The following is an 18,153-nucleotide window of genomic DNA, read 5'->3' as shown; positions in this document are numbered from 1 at the left end:
ATTATAATTTACCCACAAAAATAATCACAAAAAATCTGATCCCTTACGTGGTAGTCGTTATCAAGTAACAAAGTATAATACGCCATTTTTGTACTACGAAATAAAACATTTTATATTTCATTATTAAGAATTAAAATATTTGCCAGCATTGCAATAGTCGGATAGGTCTTAGCAACAATATACTAGTACTGTTAATTTTGTAGGGCAAATGCCACACCCGCCGGAAATTTTTATTTATTTTTCCTGTTCCTCTCCATTGGATATATAAAAAATATTCTTTCCGGATTTTTCACATTAGAATTTGTACATTTAAGCACAATGCACCAGTCTTAACATATCTTCGTTTCCATTCTTAAAGAAAAAGTATGAACTTCCAGCAAACCTCCAGTTTGCCTAGAAAATATTGAAAGTATGCATGTGTCCGCCCGCATAAAAAGGCCCCTAATGGCCAGTTCTGATTTGGGAGATATTTGCGTTTTTTTAAGTCGCGGTATAAAATATGATTATTTTTAGGTTTGAGTGGGGGATGATACTGAAACCTATAATAAATTAATCGGAATAATTCTCATATTTAGACAGAAAGCGTAAGTAGGTATATTTTATTTTCGAACAAAAAAATAATATGTGTGTTTATAGCAATAGTCAAGTTTAGATACGTTTTTCTCGAAAATATATACCCCTAAACATCAATCCATACCGGCTATAAGGGTCATTTTCATGCGATAAAAATGCGAAAAAGCCTTCTTTTAATTATACTCGTGTTATTGGTGATTTTATAGTGATACATTCAGATTCAAAAATTAAAAAAAATGTAGTGGATGTCCCTATTACATTAAAAAATGTTATCTTTTTGGTTCAATCCATATTTTAATAAGCAATAATGTATATATGCTTTAACGAGAAAAAAAAGTATTTATGTATTCAAAAATATTAATAAAATCGGGGAGTTCAATAAATAACAGCCCCTATGCACACCGTTAACAGACTAAATAAGGGCACTATTCATCTCGATAGCAAGCTAAATTTATTAAGTAAATACACGTCACAAATGAGAACTTGTCACTGTCACAAATACAAACTCCAATAATTAAACAAAACTAATGAATTGAATTAAAGTCTGAAATAAGTCACAAATATCTCAACTATTTCAAAAAGCAAACACTTCTTCCGTATGAATGTAACGGCAGGAAATCAGAATCGACTTTAATATAAAAAAAACTGTCTAAACTCTAAAGATAAAAATATCTCACCTTGGCAGCTTCGAAGATCTTCTGAACTGCTGCGGAAATTTCGGGTCCGATTCCATCTCCAGGGATAAGAGTGCATTTCTGAACTTTACTGCTATAAAGTCGAACCCCAACTTTGGGGGAGATCTATTTAAAGTTGAAAACAGAAAAAGAAAATTAAAAAAAAACAATAAAATTCGTTCGTGTACCTTCTTTGGATTTTAAACAGAAGCAGAGTGTGCTGAAAAAAGGATGAGAAAGAAGAGAGAGAAAACAATAGAATTTTAGATTAAAAAAAGAGAAAGAAAATACGAGTGAAGCGAGGAGCTGCAAGGAAAAAGCAGACGGATGTTTAACCAAAATACCTACAAATTTCTAACCTTTATCGTTGATAGGGATCGGGTTGGGAGGCGGATTTGCGATTGACGAGTAGGATTTCCGACAGTCGGAATTTACTTACAACTTGACGTATCCATTGGCCTGCCATTCTTTTAGCAAAATTTTGTAAAAAAGACGTGCACTGTGAGATAATCTTACCCACGTCAGACCCGATTCCCACAGAAGATGAGAAAAGAGCAGAAAAGCAGTTGATTGGTCGATTTTGTGCTCTATCTTCTGCTAGCAAAACGGAAATAGCAGACGACTCAAGAGAAAATTAATTTTGCACATGCGTTTTGTCATCAGCGCCGAATTCAAAAATCACTTCTTATTTCATGCGTTATTACTTGAAAAGTTCTGCATCTGTAAGGTAACAAATGTTCAACAATTCAATAAATTTAAAGCACATCAAATAAAAAAATTGAATTCGGAAGATACAGACTTTTGAATGTTTAATTTTCAGAAATAGTATGTGAACATTTTGAAATTATGAAGAATTAAATTTCGAACGCCAATTATTTTCACAATATATATATTTCGATATGCAAGCATTACCTTTCCTTTAGAATTTACTGCATTTTAAGCTAAAATTAAATTCAATTAAATATAAATTTACGTGTACCTTCGAGAAAAATTTAAATTCTTATAAATTAAAAATGGCGGGCTTTGTACTATTTGAATTTGACTCACATTGTTTCCGGTGCGTCAAACCCCCGCCGGCCATCTTGCTTGACGCTATTACTTCCTCTCGCGTATGTTTTGGGGGTTTTTGGTGGCTTCGTGCATTCGGTCCAGTCGATTTTGAGATTTTCTCACCTAAATTCGGAATTGCGGACAACCGTGATCACACCAAAGATTTTGAAGGAGGATGAAAAGTGACGAGTAAGTACTTCTATTAATAATAATAATAATTAATCTGATTAAAACCCGATCGCAAAAATGCATACTGTCGGTGTTAAGCCGAACTTTTGGTAAATTATGCACGTTTTAATAATGCGTATAGCTTCAAATATAATGTAAATCGCACTAAATTATATTATAATAAATCTAAAAGCGTGAGCAGACTCTGAAATAGTATATTTATACATTTTTATGGCTTTTTGATAATTTTCTGTTTTGGCATCGTCCAGCGTGGATACCGCCGACATCGCCGCATCGACTAGTCTTGTGGAAAGTATCATAGTGTAAAATCGATTGATGTCTATTGTTTCTATAAAGTAGGTGTAAAATTAAAAATTCACTCGTCTTCATAAAAATGAGAAATAGATTATTTTTATATTGATTTTTCAAGAATTTCCTCACAAAGAACATTTTTTGAGTGGAAAATGTTATAGGTTATGAAATTAACGGACTTTAGAGTTTAGATTATGTAGTACGCAGTCGGAAAAACTTAAAAATCCCCGTAAGAATGAAGGAAAGGCAGTTTTTCTATCTTGTGAGGATTCTCAGATATCTTTCCGTCCGCGTGGAGAGGCATGGGCGTACCCTTCTTTTTTATATCAGGTTCGTTTTGTTTTCTATTGATTACAAGATCGGAGCCATTTCGAGTCGCATTTTTAAGTCACAGGATCTCGCGCGGATAAATGGTACCGTCTTTCAGATGAAATTTATATTCATCTGCAATCCACCCGATAATTCAAAAAGGTTCAAAATGGCGACAGGTTTTCCAAACTGTACTTTCATAAGGAAAATTAGGCGATGCGTATTTTTGCGATTTTCGCAGAAAAAAATCTATTTTTCCAATAATTTGAATTTTGTTCTTCCAACATATGTAACTTTTGACCTACTTGAAATATTTATCGTGTACTTTATCATTCTAATAGATTATATTGTATTATTTTGAAGTCACCCGGACAATTAAAAAAAAAAGGTTGGATATTGAAAATAGGTTATCAAAAAACCCACACCGAAACGACATAGACATAGGATGTCGTAAAGACGTCGCCAAATTTTGTGCCCACTGGGAATAAACATGATTATAATTGTCCAAGTTTATTGCAATGTTGTAAAGAAAAGACGAATGCGGTAATAATATAACCTCAAAACAGAGAAAACAATGGAATAACTTGGACAAGTACGATTATGCTGTTTTTTTTTCAATATGTTAAAATCGCTACACTTACCTTAACATACATTTCTTCTGTTTTGAACGAAACTAACAAGTGCTCGTTTGGTCACGATTGCTGAAGATTTATGATGCGGAATTCTGAGGGTTGCTTATACCATCTCTGGCCCCTAGAGTTTTCTCGGCGGGAGATTTAAAGTGAAATTTAAAGTAAAATATTAATCAAAAACCATTGTTAACAATGTAGGTCATTTTAATTCTTAAACGTGTGAAATTTAAATTTTTTTAAAAACTAATTTAACAGGTAACATAATTGTCGTTCAACATAACGTAGAACATTTTTTAGTTGAAACTATTTTATTTTCAATCAAAAAAATATATTTTTACTTCAATCTGTATTGAAAAAATATTTAAAAAATGAACAATATATTTATTTTAAATATTTAATTCAGAAACAAATGTTAATTAACTTGTAATATTTTTTTCCCATTTTCCACATTCTTGAGACTTGTGATTTTACATAGTGTTGGAATTCTCGGCATGCGCATTGGATAATTTCCATTTCTTTCTGATAATTTTCCGTGTATATTCTGACATATTACATATTGTATTGGATTTTCAAAAACTGTTGCGATTTTACTATTTTGGGAAAATCTCAACATTGAATGTGGGCTCGATTATTACCAATTTCCAACGTAGGTTTATCACAGAATTTAGGTTATGTTACGATATGTAGCGTTGTAATTTTACAAGCATGTGTAGAATCCCTAATCTCAAGGTGGAAAAGTGACTACGCTCAAACTAGTAATATTACCGAAAATTTTATTCGTAAAATTACAAATGCTTGTGAATGTCATTTTCATTTTTTATAGTGTATGCATTATTTTGAGGTTACATCGTTTTTCATCTCTGCCTTTCCGATAATCTGGAAATTATTTATGAAATAAACTTTTTCGATTGCCTACAAACAAGGTTAGTTTCGGGAGATTAGTTACTATGTTTATTTATAAGTCCAAAGTTTTCGGCCAAAAATATTGTATAGTTTGGAAGTAACGCTCGGGTGAATTGTAACACACATAACCTCGAAATATACACGCACGTTGTTAGCAATATCATACAATTTTTGATTTAAAAAAAACACAAAACAAGTGTATGGGGACGTACGTTAGTATGTTCGATATCATTTCCCATATTTTGAAGGCAAAATATTTCTTATTCTAGAAAAAAAGCCGGGGAACCTAAAACTGGTAAAAACGACAATTTTCTAAGTATCACATGCCCTTAATATGTAAAATATGCATTGCATTTTAGGTACAAGTATAACGTAGAAATTTGCCTTCATTACTATTGAAATTTATGGATTTTAAAAATAAATTTAGGAAATGTTTTACAAAAATGAGTAGATACATTTAAAAATATTTTTTATCATTTGTCCAAACTTCCTAAATTACACGTTAAATTCTGAATAAAACTTGGACCATTAAAAACTAAGAAGTTACTTGTCCTTTTAAGAGCATGTGATACTTACAGTTTCCCCGGCTTTTTTCCAGAAAAATGAAAATTTTTAAAAACTGTATTCGTAGATGCTATAAAATGTCATAACGGACGTCCCCGGACTCTTTTTTTGAGGGATAATAACAAAGCAAAATTTATTGTGCTAAATAAAAATTTTATGCATATGTATTATTTTGAGGTTACGTCGTTTTTCATCTCTGCCTTTCCGATAATCTGGAAATTATTTATGAAATAAACTTTTTTGATTGCCTGCCATAAGGGTTAGTTACGGGAGATTAGTTACTATGTTTATTTGCAAGTCCAAAGTTTTTGGCCAAAAATATTGTGTAGTTTAGAAGTAACGCACAGGAGAATTGTAACATACATAACCTCCAAATGTACACGTTGTTAGCAATATCAAAAAAAATTTTGAAAAAAAAACACAAATATAGTGTGCGGGGACGTCCGTTAGCATGTTCGCTATCATTTCCCAAATTTTTAAGACAAAATATTAATTATTCTAGAAAAAAAGCCGTCAGAACCTAAAACTGGTAAAATCGATACTAAGTCCTAAGCGCTATGCAAATTAATCAGATTTTGCTAAATTAAAACTTTTTTGAATTAAACCAAAAAAAAGTGTGTGGGGACGTCCGTTAGCATGGTCGCTATCATGTTCCAAATTTTTAAGACAAAATATTGATTATTAAAGAAAAAAATCCGTCGGAACCTAAAACTGGTAAAATCGACTATTTTCTAAGTATCACATGCCCTTAAGTTAATTGAAAAAAAAAAGAAAAAGCATAGCTATTAAGTTTTACATACAAAAAGTACAATTTTTACACTTTATATATTTTCAAGGGCTGGGCAGAAACATTGTGCGTTAACACTGATTTTGTAATGCATTAAGTATTTTCAATTGAACCGTTCGCAGGTGGAAAATAAATAGGATTATTTTAGTATGACCTGAAGGTGTGTTGGTTGGTCCGAATTGCTCTAACAATGCGATACTTAATACTTGAATGGCTTTGCATTAAGAAAAATAATACCAAACAAAATCCAAAGATACTTGGGATTGTCAGGGAATTTTTGTTTTCAGGATTTGTGTAGGCACTCTACAATTTTCGAAAGTCTACTTTCTAATTTGATGTTCAGTATTTTGGAGCTTCGATTTGTAAATTTATTGAAATATTTTTAAACTAAGTTGATGAATTAAATAGTTCTTATTGAATATTTTATTTTCTTTAGTTCTCAAATGCAGAATAACGATGGAAGAGAGCGGAGTAGGGAAAGAGATCGCACCAGGAGATCGGAGAGGAACAGAGTAAATTCAGCTAGTCGAGATCGAAGCAGAGACCGTGGAAATGATCGTGGGAGGAAGATTTCCGAAAGACGGATTTATGTTTCCAATATTCCATATGACTATCGTTGGCAGGATTTGAAAGATTTATTCAGAACTGAGGTTGGCAAAGTAGCTCACGTTGAATTGTTTACGGACGAGAGTGAAAAGCCGCGAGGTTGTGGAATTGTCGAATTTGAAGATGCCGATTCTGTTAAGGTCGCCGTGGAAAAAATGCATCGATTTGATATTAAGGGACGAAAACTAGTCGTTAAAGAGGTATGTCTTTTACTTTTAGATATATTTAAATTCGAATGTTTCTTTAGTACGATTTTTTTCAATATTGTCTGGAAAAAATTTGATGTGTAGGACTACGATGTGGAACGTGATAAGTACGGTCGCCTGGCTTCGTCTAGAAACAACGACAGGGCTCCTCGAGAAGAGAGATTTAGAGATCCTCCAAGACAAAATCCAGGACGACAAAATATGTCTGCACCTAGTGGTGGTGGTGGAGGTGGTGGTGGTGGTGGTGGTAGTGGCGGCGGAGACAAATTTGGAAACACTTATGGTCTCAGCACGCAATTTTTAGAGTCGTTGGGTATCAACGGACCTTTGGTTACGCGAGTTTTCGTTGCAAATGTAAGTGTAAACTGTCACGAATTTTACATTAGAGTAATAACTAATCCAACACTCCAAAGTTCAAAAAAATGAAATACAAAATTCCTTTTCTCATTTCCAGCTCGACTACAAAGTAGACGAGAAAAAGCTCCTCGAGGTCTTTAAACTCGCTGGAAAAGTTCTGGCTGTGGAATTGGGAAAAGACAAGGACGGAAAGTCTCGCGGTTTCGGCGTCGTGGAATACGATCATCCTGTGGAGTCTGTTCAGGCTATTTCTATGCTCCACAATCAACAACTCTTCGATCGTCGCATGACTGTTCGTCTCGACCGAGCAAATGAGCCAGACATGCCTCCAAAACTACCAGAAGGATTGAAAGGAATCGGAATGGGACTTGGAGCCGGTGGAAACAGACTCACCGACGTCGCGAGAAATATTCCAAACGTCCAACCGAATAATCCTCCTGTGGTCAATCCCATTTCTGCACCAGTCTTGGCAACTGGCGCATTTGGTGGCGGTCTAAGTAATGTCGTTCCCGCACAATTAGCTTCTGCTTTGGCAAATTCGAACGCTAACGCTTTGCAAGCTAGTCTCGCTGGAGGTTTGGGGGCTAACCTCGCTACCACTTCTCTCTTAAATCAGTCCTTGACGAGTGAATTGGCTTCTAATTTAAGCAACTTTGGAGGAGGAGTCGGTGGACTCTCTAGTTTGCAGGCTTCTTTGGCGAATGCTCAAGGAAATAATAGCTTTGCTCCGCGACTATCGAAAATGGATAATGATGTTCCATTCGGAGGAAATAACGCTTTTGGAGGACAGAATTTCGGAGGTGCTAGGGGAGATTATGACGGTTTTAGCAGAGGAGATGCTGACAGAGTTTCTGGAGGAAATGCAGTCTTTTCTTCTAACCAAGGCGGTGGCAATAGACAGAACAGTAATGGATCTCGACCTTTGTCCGATACCATCTTAATAGGAAACGTAAGTTTTATGTGATTTTTACATTAAGATTTGAAAATTTGTTATATCTTCTGTATTTTATTGAAAATCTGGCGAGGACAAAAATCACCCTACATATTTCAATGCAAAAATAATTCATAAAATGTGCTAGTTAATTGACTTTAATGTTTTTGAGAAACAATCTCAAAGTTTCTTTGCGGCTCGCAATGAGAAGCTACAGGTTTTAAAGGTGGACAAAATAACATTTATGTGAGTTTGTTGTTATTTGAATCATTATTTCACAAATTTGTGAAATATCACGCACGGACTCCTGACTTTAATTTTTTTTAATTGAGGAAAGTGTTATTGATAATTGTTAACTACTAAAAAAATAATATATACGAGCTCAGTTACAATGACATTTTCGAAATTTGATGTCCTCAATTTTTGTTCATAAAAATAGGAATGAAAGAAAAAGGTTTTTTGTGAACCATTAAAATGTAGCCGCATGTAACTGAAGTTTTAACCTCAAAAGTATCAAAAAGAGGCTTCCACTCGTAAAAGTATTGTACCGGAATTTTCGAACTTCCGTTTCAACGCCATCCTGTAAATTTAACGGCACAATTTATGACATGATGTATTTTTTTATTTGCAGCTGCCATCAAACACGACATGGCAAATGTTGCGGGACAAATTTCAGGATGTTGGAGAAGTCAAATTCGCTGAAATGCGCGGATCGGACCTAGGATTGGTGAGATTCGCTACTGAATGGGATGCGGAGCGTGCAGTGTGTATCCTTTGAAAGAGAATTTGTTACCAGTGCTTTTTAGACTGGGTAATTTTTAATAGCTGGCTTAAACATTTTCTTACTATACATAGTGTATGTTGCTTTTTTCGTGTAAACGCTTCACTTGCACGCACTTTTTACCTAAAATTTTTCTTCATTAAAATTGAAATTGAATCGAAATTACTTTTTGAAATGTAATCACTTTGATTTTTGTATCCGAGCAAAATTATTTTCTTCCAAGATTATTTTCCTTAATGCATTTTTGAATACAGCAATGATGAATCGATCACGCCTTGATGGAAGACAAATCGAGGTTCGCCTCTACTAATGACGAAGTATGGAATCAGACTACAATTAAGGTAAATATCCAACAAATCTTAAAATATTAATTTATTGAATTGGGGTTCTAAAATTACGGTAACTATTTTGCAGATAGGGAAAATCATTCCACCGACAACTATTTTACATTTCTTTTTGTCACTAAATTTTCGCACAACTTAAGTCAAGCTTGAAAATTTAGAACCCGAATATATCAACTGATATGTGCAGCGCAATGATGCATAACATGCCTTAATTCACTCTTGGGTTTTCTATTAAACATATGAACCAGAAAATGTGTTAATGCATGTATGTAAAAGAATGGACTGCTGAATGCTTATTACGTTTTTCGAATTGGTGAGGGCCAATTATCATTTTCGATTTATTAGGAAAATCGTGTCACAGAGTTCGAACTAGGGAACTTTTTATTAAAAAAAAAAAAGAAAAGTAATTTGGGTTTTCTTTCAGAATATTTCTATCAGACTCGCACATTCTATTGAACTCACAGACATCAGACTTTAGCGTCTTCATTTATTTAAATGGAGAAATCACACTGTTCTGGAAGATCAGCAACGATTCTTATCGAATTAGTTTTGACTGATGACTACAATTGATCTCTAAAATTTCGATTTTTTACACTCGCCGACTCAATAAGTTTATTCATTCTGTGCAACTTTACTCGACGGTGGTTCTCACTACATTTTCTCAATAACAAAAAAATTGTAAATTGCAATCGTGAGGAATTGTAAATCTTTCCGGTTTGATATTGTACTCGGTGCTTCATATTTTTCGTCTTTCTCCTCTGGCAATGTTTGCGCTCTCTTCACACCTAAAGGGAATACGAAAGTAATTGTTAATTATCAATAAAATCATGCTTTCATATTCAAGATGGCCACTGCATCTAAAAATGACCGGAAAATCGGGAAATGAAAGAGGGAATTTGTTTTCTGATCGGAAATAAATTTTCAAGTTACCCTATAAAAAGAAACTTCGGGGTGTAAATATTCTTAATTTAACGTCTGAGAAACAACAAAATTAGAATTTGTAAAAAAAACCTTATTTCTTCGACATCTTTACGAATAAGGTTTTTTCATCCAAATTTAAAGTCTCGCTCTAGTTTTATATGGTAGAAAAACTTATCCAAAATCAGGAATTATTTTCCGAAGTCTTGAGTGGTCATCTGGAGAATTGAATAAAGCAGATTTTAGTGGAAAATTGGCAAAAAGACACAACGATATCTGCATTCAACAGTCCATTTCATGTTTATCAGTGATCTACTTTTGCTGATTGATTTTGTTTCGCAGCTATGAAAATGAGTTTGGTATATGATTCACAGCATGATTTAGATCCGGATGAGAAAGCTTTTTATTCATCCTTATTCTAAGAGGGAAAACCCTAGAGAAGTGTCTGTCGTTGGAATATCAACATTGGTGTCTACTCAACGTTGCAAGCCTTTCCATTGAAAATTCATTACTAATCATCGATCCTTTTTGTATTATCTTTTCCGACCAGACACAGTATCAATAGCTGTTAGGCGTAGGTTCCTATTGGCCCGCGTAATTCTTAGATTTCAATGTGTAGGTTACTGCTTACAGTAATGTGAACATAGTTTTTAAGATTACTTTCTAGTATGACGACAAACGCAGGACAATTGAGAGCTTCAAGTTCGCTCGATGCAATCTTAACAAATCGATTTAATTGCGTTAGGAACTCGTCGCTCATTGATATTAAACGTCGCAATCACTGAAGAAATATATCTGACCAGCAAGAAAAGTGAAAGCTGTCGTTCGGGATCTTTCAAGTATCGATTTTTTGCACGGACTACATATTTTTTTAGCTGGATAACTTGCACCGACTGGGAAATTTTGCTGTAGTTTTACAGTTCTCGATGCAAAAATAATTGAGAAGATGGATATTAAATGAGAAGAAACACACGCAAAAATTGAAAATATCAAGGATTATTCATCGCAGAAGCCAAATCAGTTTCACTGACGAAATACCAACTCTCTCGTTCTTTTGTCATTTTTAGTAGAACTTTGAATTTGATGTTAATAATGATTGATTCAAGACAGATGGGGACAAATTCAATCAGAAGATTGAAGCATTTGCTTATTTGAGCCAGTTTGTAGAGTTCAGGGATTAGTCGAGTATTTTAATTTTAATCTGCGAACTTTTGTTTTTATTTCTGCGTCGCACAAAACATAATTTCCAGTCCAAATTAGTCAAAAGATTATGTTATTTATTTTAATTTTATTCTATAGTTGCATTCTGTTGAACTGGTTTGTTGTATCTCTAGTTTAAGGATACATACATCACTATATTTTAAAAGATTTTCGTGAACTCTACACTTTTAAATTGAGTCCCCTGTGTTGAGAATTTTCAACTTTCCAAATATCCTAAGAATTAGTTTCTGCATTGCTAATTTTAGTCTTTTTAGTATGTTATAAAGGGAGTGTATTGTGGTTCGAGAGGTGGCAGTCTTCAGTCTTAACGATTCTGTTTGTAATTTTTGTAAATTTCCCTGAAGGCTTTAACGATTCCACGTCATTTTTATAAGGTATAAATAATTTTGTTGCTCGCTACAGGCAGGTGGTTCATTATTTCTGAAGTCTGGCCGAAAATGAAAGAAAAAAGATAAGGTTGATAGCTCTGTTAGCATCGTATGTTTACCAAAATCAGTTGCTTGTAAGATTTATAATTTGCTTCTATTAATTCGTAATCGTGTTGAATTGAAATCTGATTTCCGAAAGTTAACTCTTTGGTAAACATATTTCCTCTCGCCACGTAGATCCAAGGTACGTTCTGCGTATTGTATAACACTTGTATACTCATTACTGCGAAGATGGTGAATGAATAAATTTCAAATTCAATTTGACTATGAAAATTTTGGTCGTTCTGTGTTTTATTTTTGTGATCATGTCAACTATTCTGAATTTAATATTTTAACAGGCTTTTCCGGATTTTGCTATCCAAAAGGGGCTTCGGCTTTATCATATTGTTTCGAAGGTGAAGTGTACATGTATTCAGAAGTTTCGAGATGGGAGGTGGAAAAGTTAGATTTCGAAATATCTTATTTTATTGGATTTTTCTGGAGATTACTAAATTGGAAGAGATGGCAGCATCTGTATCCCTTTTGGTGGATCCTTTACTTACTTTGGTTCGAAACCTTCGGATACGGTCGATATTTTTTTATTTTGCTCAAAGCTTTGATGATTCACGAACGGGTTTCAAAATGTTTGAGTTTGAAACTTTCTTTAATAAATCTTGTGGTACATTCAAACGCAGATTAAGGCATTTACTAGATTAATCAATAAATCTTTGAAACCTTTTTTCATATCGCTACTTTTCAATTATACTGCGAATAACATATTTGAATAAAAATTGACTCCAAAAATTATTAAATTATCAGCACAAATTACATTAGGAAATTAATTAAATACTTCTGATTAATACACCTAAAGTTGATATTATATGTTGCATGGATACTTGCGATCATTTGAATTGCCAAGTTTATATGGTAAGTTACATTTCTTTTAGTTATGCTTTTTTGGACATTTTTAAACGTTCGCACGACAATTTCTTTCTAGAAGCATTTCGTTCTGAAAATGTTTATGATTTTCATTGAAAGTTTGTATCCTTATTTCTGCAGAACCTGGATGTTACGTTTTCAAATCTCAATTTGACTGAAATTCTGAAAATCGTTGTAATTTTCTTTCCCTAGGTTTAGTTCTTTCCTCTAGTTGAAACATGTATTTTCGAAATTAAAAACCTAAGACATATATTTTTAGATATCGATACCGGCTAAGTTCATAACAGGTAAGTAATTTTTTCGAAAAACTTGCCTACATGAATTTATTTTTACAGGAATTTTAACGTCAGTTCTATGCCAGAAAACTAACTAAACAGTAAGTAGCAATGCAAAATAAGATCAAATATCCTAAGCACTACACAATATAATTAATAGTAATATTATGACTTAGAATTAGGATAGTTTAAATTACAATCAATGTATTAATTAAATCTGACAAATAAAATATCAACCCCTGCAGAAACAGAAAAAATTTAATTTTGAAGCCTCCTTAGGCTTGATATCAGTCGAGGAAAATTAGATTTTTACATTCTTATAATAAGAGAAGGTATTAGTTTTATGTGGTTGCGCTTTGGTACGTTTTTAGGCACCAAAATAAGGTCGATTTCGTTAGTCAACCTTTTTTTTTACCAACGTTTGTCCACAGAAAAATCATAATAGATATATTGGTCAAAGCCTAAGGGCGCTTTAACAAAAGAGAATTCATGTATGGCTATGACTTCCCATACTCGATTACTCGAGTAGTCCGGTCCCGGGTGCTTGGTTAAATGTTGGGTATCAGGAATATAGTGAAATAAAAGGTAGCATGCTCACAAATGTCAGATACCCTTTCATTTAAAATTTTATTTTTAAACTTACGTCATCATTGCTACCTTAAAAGATATATAAATAACATTGCCGCTTAGCTCGTCGTTTACATTGCTAAGTTTAAGAGAATAACCCCAAGCGTAGAGTTTTGAGCAGGTTATATTACTTTGAGAACGGTAACGAGAATGTAAACGAAAAATAAATTCTCTGAGGATTTATGAGAATCTCAGAATTTATTTTAATTCATAGAAAATTTCATTTTTCCTTTCACTTCGATTGAGAAATCTCCTCTTTTTTTTTTAAATTTGTCTATTTTATTTTAAAGTTTACCTGCTTTATCAGAAATTACATTTTTTTTTTTAGAAAAATGCAAATATTTTACTATTCTGATTAGAGGTTGAATGCCACATGCATGCTAGAAGTTCCAACCAATCTTGTGAAACTGTAACTTTCAGAGTAGGTAATAAATGGACCTACTTTCAGAGTGTAGAATTTGTTGACGCTGGTAAAAGTACAGAAACTGTTAAAAATTCCTTTTTCCAACGTAATCTCACGTCTGTAAATTTGATAATTGATAATACGACGTACGTGCACAGCTCTGAACGTAGTATAAGTACAAGTAGTTGTAAGGTTTCAAAGTTGCGAAAAATAATTAAAAACTGGTAAAAATAAAATTATGTGTAAAAGAGCGTGTTGCATAACGGTATAAACTATGGAGCAATTTATTTGCAAAGTTGATAAAAAATGTTAAACAAGATTTTTTTAAGTTAAAGAATAGTGTTTTTCTGTTGTTTTTTTTATCGATTCATTTCCATTAATTCTCGCTCCAGTATGAAAATCAGGTTATAAAAGTGAACTCAGAGAACACCCGAAGACAAAGAATAAAAAGTTAGAAGGTTATTAATAATTATAAAAGATCTGAGGAGCAATGGTTTCGGTTTTATTTTCAAAGAATAATTTTAAGTTTTAAAGATTTTTAAATGTGGGTTAAAGGAATATGGAAAAAAAATTAATTTTGTCAGGATGTGAAAAAAAGATCTTAAAATTCATGGGAAATTTTAAAATGATTTTTAAGAATTTTGTAAAGTTTCACGAAAATGAAAGACATTTTTTCAGGTTCTTAAGAAAAATTAAAATAATTTTTTATTGTCGAAAAATTAATTTTAAGAAATTATTTAAAAATATTTCAGATGATTCCAGAAATAGTCAAAGAATATTCGGAAAGATTTTAAGGCAATTTTTTTAATTTTGCAGAATAAATAAAAAATGATGGAAAAATAAAAATAATTTTTAGAAATTAGAAGGTTTAGAAGGCCTGACAAAATTAAGAAAAAATCATTTTTCTTATATTCGTGTGCAAATTTCAAATAATTTTTTATTTTGAAAAATGAACTTTAAAAGAAAATTGAAAAAGGTTTTTAAACATAACAAACCATTTCCTAAAATTTCTAAAAATAGTTTAGAAGATTTTAAAGCAAAATGTTTCCATTTGGTAAGATTGCAAAATAAAAACCAACAAAAATTGGGTAAATTCAAGAAATATTTTGTAGAACTTGAAAGAATTTCGAAAGTTTTTAAGAGAATAAACAAATTTTCTTAAAACTGATGGGAAAATTTAGGAGGTTTTAAGGTAATTTTAAAAAATTTGGAATATTTGTAAATTTTGAGAAAAATTCATGTCAATTAAAAATATTTTAAAGAATTTGAGACGTTTTAAATAGATTACAAATATTTCAAAACTCGGAAACATTTTCGAAAATGTATCAAATATATCTTGATTTCTTCCTAATTTCTAAAAGTTCTAAGCATCTTTTAAAATGACTCGAATTTTTCATAATATTTCGTAAAATCCTATATTATGAAAAAAATTATTTAATAAATTCTAGCTTTTTTTGAAAAGCCTGAAATATTTAAAAATCTTTAAAAAAAATTTCAAGAATCTTGTGGAAAAGATATTTGCATCAATTTAAAAAAGTTGATAATAGTTATTTTCTTGTTCTCAATTCTCAGAATTTAATTTCAACATGAATTTATTATAGCACTTCGAAAAATAATTTTCGATTAATTTAAGTGTTGTCAAAGATAAAAAAATATTCGTTAATGGTCTTCCTTTAAGGGTGACATACAAATTAAAAAATATTTTGGTTTCGTTACAAAGTCTAATTGATTAAAAAAATATCACATTTAAGAGTTCGTTATTGCATTATAATAGAAAACAATATTTTAGGATTTATCATATTTCTTGTCTATCATCTATAGATATAATAATTATATTTATTATATAGTGGCATTATATTTTTAAACGGCAATACAAAAAAATTAGTTCATCACTATATTTAAAAGTGTTTAAATATCCGAGACTCCCACAAAATAACAAAAAATGAATAATAAAATCATAAATTAGAAAGAAAAAAGATTGATAATTATAAAATTAATTAATTGGTAAATTCCCATCAATATTTCTATTCCTGAAATTTAAAATTTGCCGAAAATAATTAATAAATTATTGATTAATGATTAATTAAATTGTTTGCCTTATTTATAATTCTATTAATAGTTCATAGATTAATAATAAATTAACTATGTTTAGCCGTTCTAAATTTCGAAAATTGAAATATACGTGGGAATTTAATAATTCGTTTATTTTACAGGTCGGTCTTAAAGTCGGTGAATTTTAGTTCCGGATATTTTTAAATTCGGGATTTTATTTTTTGTCAATTAAAGATCTTGTCGTTATTTGAAATTTGGATAATTTTATAATTTGATAATAATTTTGAATAATTTAATAATTTTTGGCATTTTTTTTTTATTTATTTGTGAATTTGTTATTTATTTTTTAAATATTAAATGATACGTAAGTACATAAGTCTCATTTACTACCTGACTCTACACTATGAAGAAAAAATGATTTTAAAGGGTTTTTTATATTTATTTTGTAATTTGTATGCATTTTTCCTATGGTACTGCATGGTTTTGTAGAACAAAGTTAGTACTAGCGTCGCCGCACGACCGTTTTCAACTCTCGTGACACATTTTTTGCATTGGGCAATACAGTGGAAGTGCCCCCCTGCCTAAAATTATGGTTGTGAGCAATGAAACGTTTCATTGTAAAACATTGAAACTTTCAAATGTTTCACATATGCGCAGGCGCGGAAATCAGGTCATGTTAGCTACTCATTACTCGTATGCCACTTCGCCACAAGTTTAAACTTGTTTTGAAATTTTATTTAGTGCTTCTCAGTGTTTCTGCAGTAAAATTGTGATATTGGTGAAAATATTAAGAATTGTCGCTCTGACTACTTAATTCAAAAAACTGATTTTCATTTTCATGATATACGGTTTGAATTGTCCCGCCATCATCTTTGAAACATTGCAATGTTTCACGAAACCTTGAAAGTTTCATGAAATTTTATAACCCTACCTAAAATTCATAATGCATTTGTAATTTTACAGAATCTGTCCGGAAACTTAAATAACTTAAAAGTTAAATTCCATACTAAAAGTGGATATTCGTTATAGCCAGTGAAAAAGTTACTTTGGGAGTAGGTAATAATCGGACTTACTCTGAAAGTGGTAAAATTACTAGAAATTTTTTTTACAGTGTAGAGAATTCAATAATTTTGTTAAAAACTCCTTTCTGGTTAAAAATTCGTCTGTTTAGATTGAAAACTAATTTTTTTTGGTAGAAACTTATTTCTTGTTGAAAAATTCACAGTTTTGTCGTAAAAACTCGACTAAAATCTTTTTCAACCGAAAATTCAACTATTTTTTTGAAAATTTATCTTTTTGATTTAAAACTTCATCTGTTATAGAAGAAATTACATTTTTAAATGAAAATGCAACTTTTTGGTTAAAAATCGTTCTTATTTGCTTGATAATTCAAGTAATTTGTTTAAAACATTTGGTTGAATCGCTTTGCTGAGAAATCACTTTTTTTGTTGAAGATTTATATTTTAAGTTGAAAAGTTATCTCATTGGTTAAAAGTTTAATTATCTTGTTATAAATTAATCTTTTTTGATTGACAATTCAACTACTTGGGTCAAAGTTAAACTACATTCTGAAATTTTTTATTGAAGTCTGGTTGAAAGTTTAACTGTTAGGTGGAAAATATTTCTTTTTTTGTTGTTGCTTAGGATTCATTTTTTAACAGTAAATGGAATTTTTCCATTTTCTAATATTAATATTTTTTAGTTAAAAATTCGCGTTTTCTTTTTTTTTACAAAAATGATTTTTTAGTTTGAAATTTCCTCTTTTTTGTGTAAAAATTCATCAGTTTCGTGGAAAATGAATTTTTTGTTGAAGTCATATTTTTTGTTTGAAAATTGAATTTTTGTAAAGAAAATTTATCTTCGGATTTGGAGGTTCAATAATTTAGATAAACTTAGCAGATAATGAGAAGGGGAGGAACCTAGTGATGAGAATCTTCGAAGAGTATGTGGGAACAAAAGAGCTGACGGTGAACGTAGATAAGACAAAGGTGATGTGTTTCAGAAATATAAAGAACAAAATACGAGGGTAGTTCAATAAGTCCTTAGAATGACCAACATATGGCGCGCGAATCGCTCCAAATCATCTGTTTTCAGTCAGCACCACTCCCGACTAG

The 18,153-nt window shown here is 31.6% G+C and overlaps 2 protein-coding genes across 7 annotated transcripts in view; one reads left to right on the top strand and one right to left on the bottom strand.

Annotated features, from left to right (window-relative positions):
* The window catches only part of LOC117177651 (probable isocitrate dehydrogenase [NAD] subunit alpha, mitochondrial), a 26,311-nt gene extending 24,484 nt beyond the window's left edge, over positions 1 to 1,827 (bottom strand). Inside the window, exons 1-2 of the mRNA XM_033368450.1 lie at positions 1,687 to 1,827; positions 1,251 to 1,373 (exon numbers count right to left, since the gene is read on the bottom strand). Coding sequence (XP_033224341.1) covers positions 1,251 to 1,373; positions 1,687 to 1,713 — 150 coding nt within the window. The 5' untranslated portion in view covers positions 1,714 to 1,827. The remainder of the gene's footprint in view (positions 1 to 1,250; positions 1,374 to 1,686) is intronic.
* A 510-nt stretch (positions 1,828 to 2,337) lies between these two features.
* The window catches only part of LOC117177650 (myelin expression factor 2), a 68,629-nt gene continuing 52,813 nt past the window's right edge, over positions 2,338 to 18,153 (top strand). For 2 of the 6 annotated variants that reach the window (XR_004467732.1, XR_004467731.1), the window contains exons 1-7: positions 2,338 to 2,486; positions 6,409 to 6,778; positions 6,869 to 7,138; positions 7,239 to 8,090; positions 8,704 to 8,839; positions 9,108 to 9,194; positions 13,018 to 13,058. Coding sequence is in view for 4 of the 6 variants with exons in the window: in XM_033368446.1 (XP_033224337.1) it covers positions 2,473 to 2,486; positions 6,409 to 6,778; positions 6,869 to 7,138; positions 7,239 to 8,090; positions 8,704 to 8,839; positions 9,108 to 9,163 (1,698 nt within the window). In the remaining 2 variants the exon portion in view is untranslated. Of the gene's footprint in view, positions 2,487 to 6,408; positions 6,779 to 6,868; positions 7,139 to 7,238; positions 8,091 to 8,703; positions 8,840 to 9,107; positions 9,195 to 10,457; positions 12,039 to 13,017; positions 13,141 to 18,153 lie in introns of those variants that run through there. The other 4 variants (XM_033368446.1, XM_033368445.1, XM_033368447.1 and 1 more) reach the window with 4 other exon arrangements.

Source organism: Belonocnema kinseyi, chromosome 8 (assembly GCF_010883055.1).
Source record: "Belonocnema kinseyi isolate 2016_QV_RU_SX_M_011 chromosome 8, B_treatae_v1, whole genome shotgun sequence".
NCBI lineage: Eukaryota > Metazoa > Arthropoda > Insecta > Hymenoptera > Cynipidae > Belonocnema > Belonocnema kinseyi.
The sequence above is the reverse complement of the archived record's forward strand: the minus strand, read 5'-3'. Positions and strand labels throughout refer to the sequence as shown.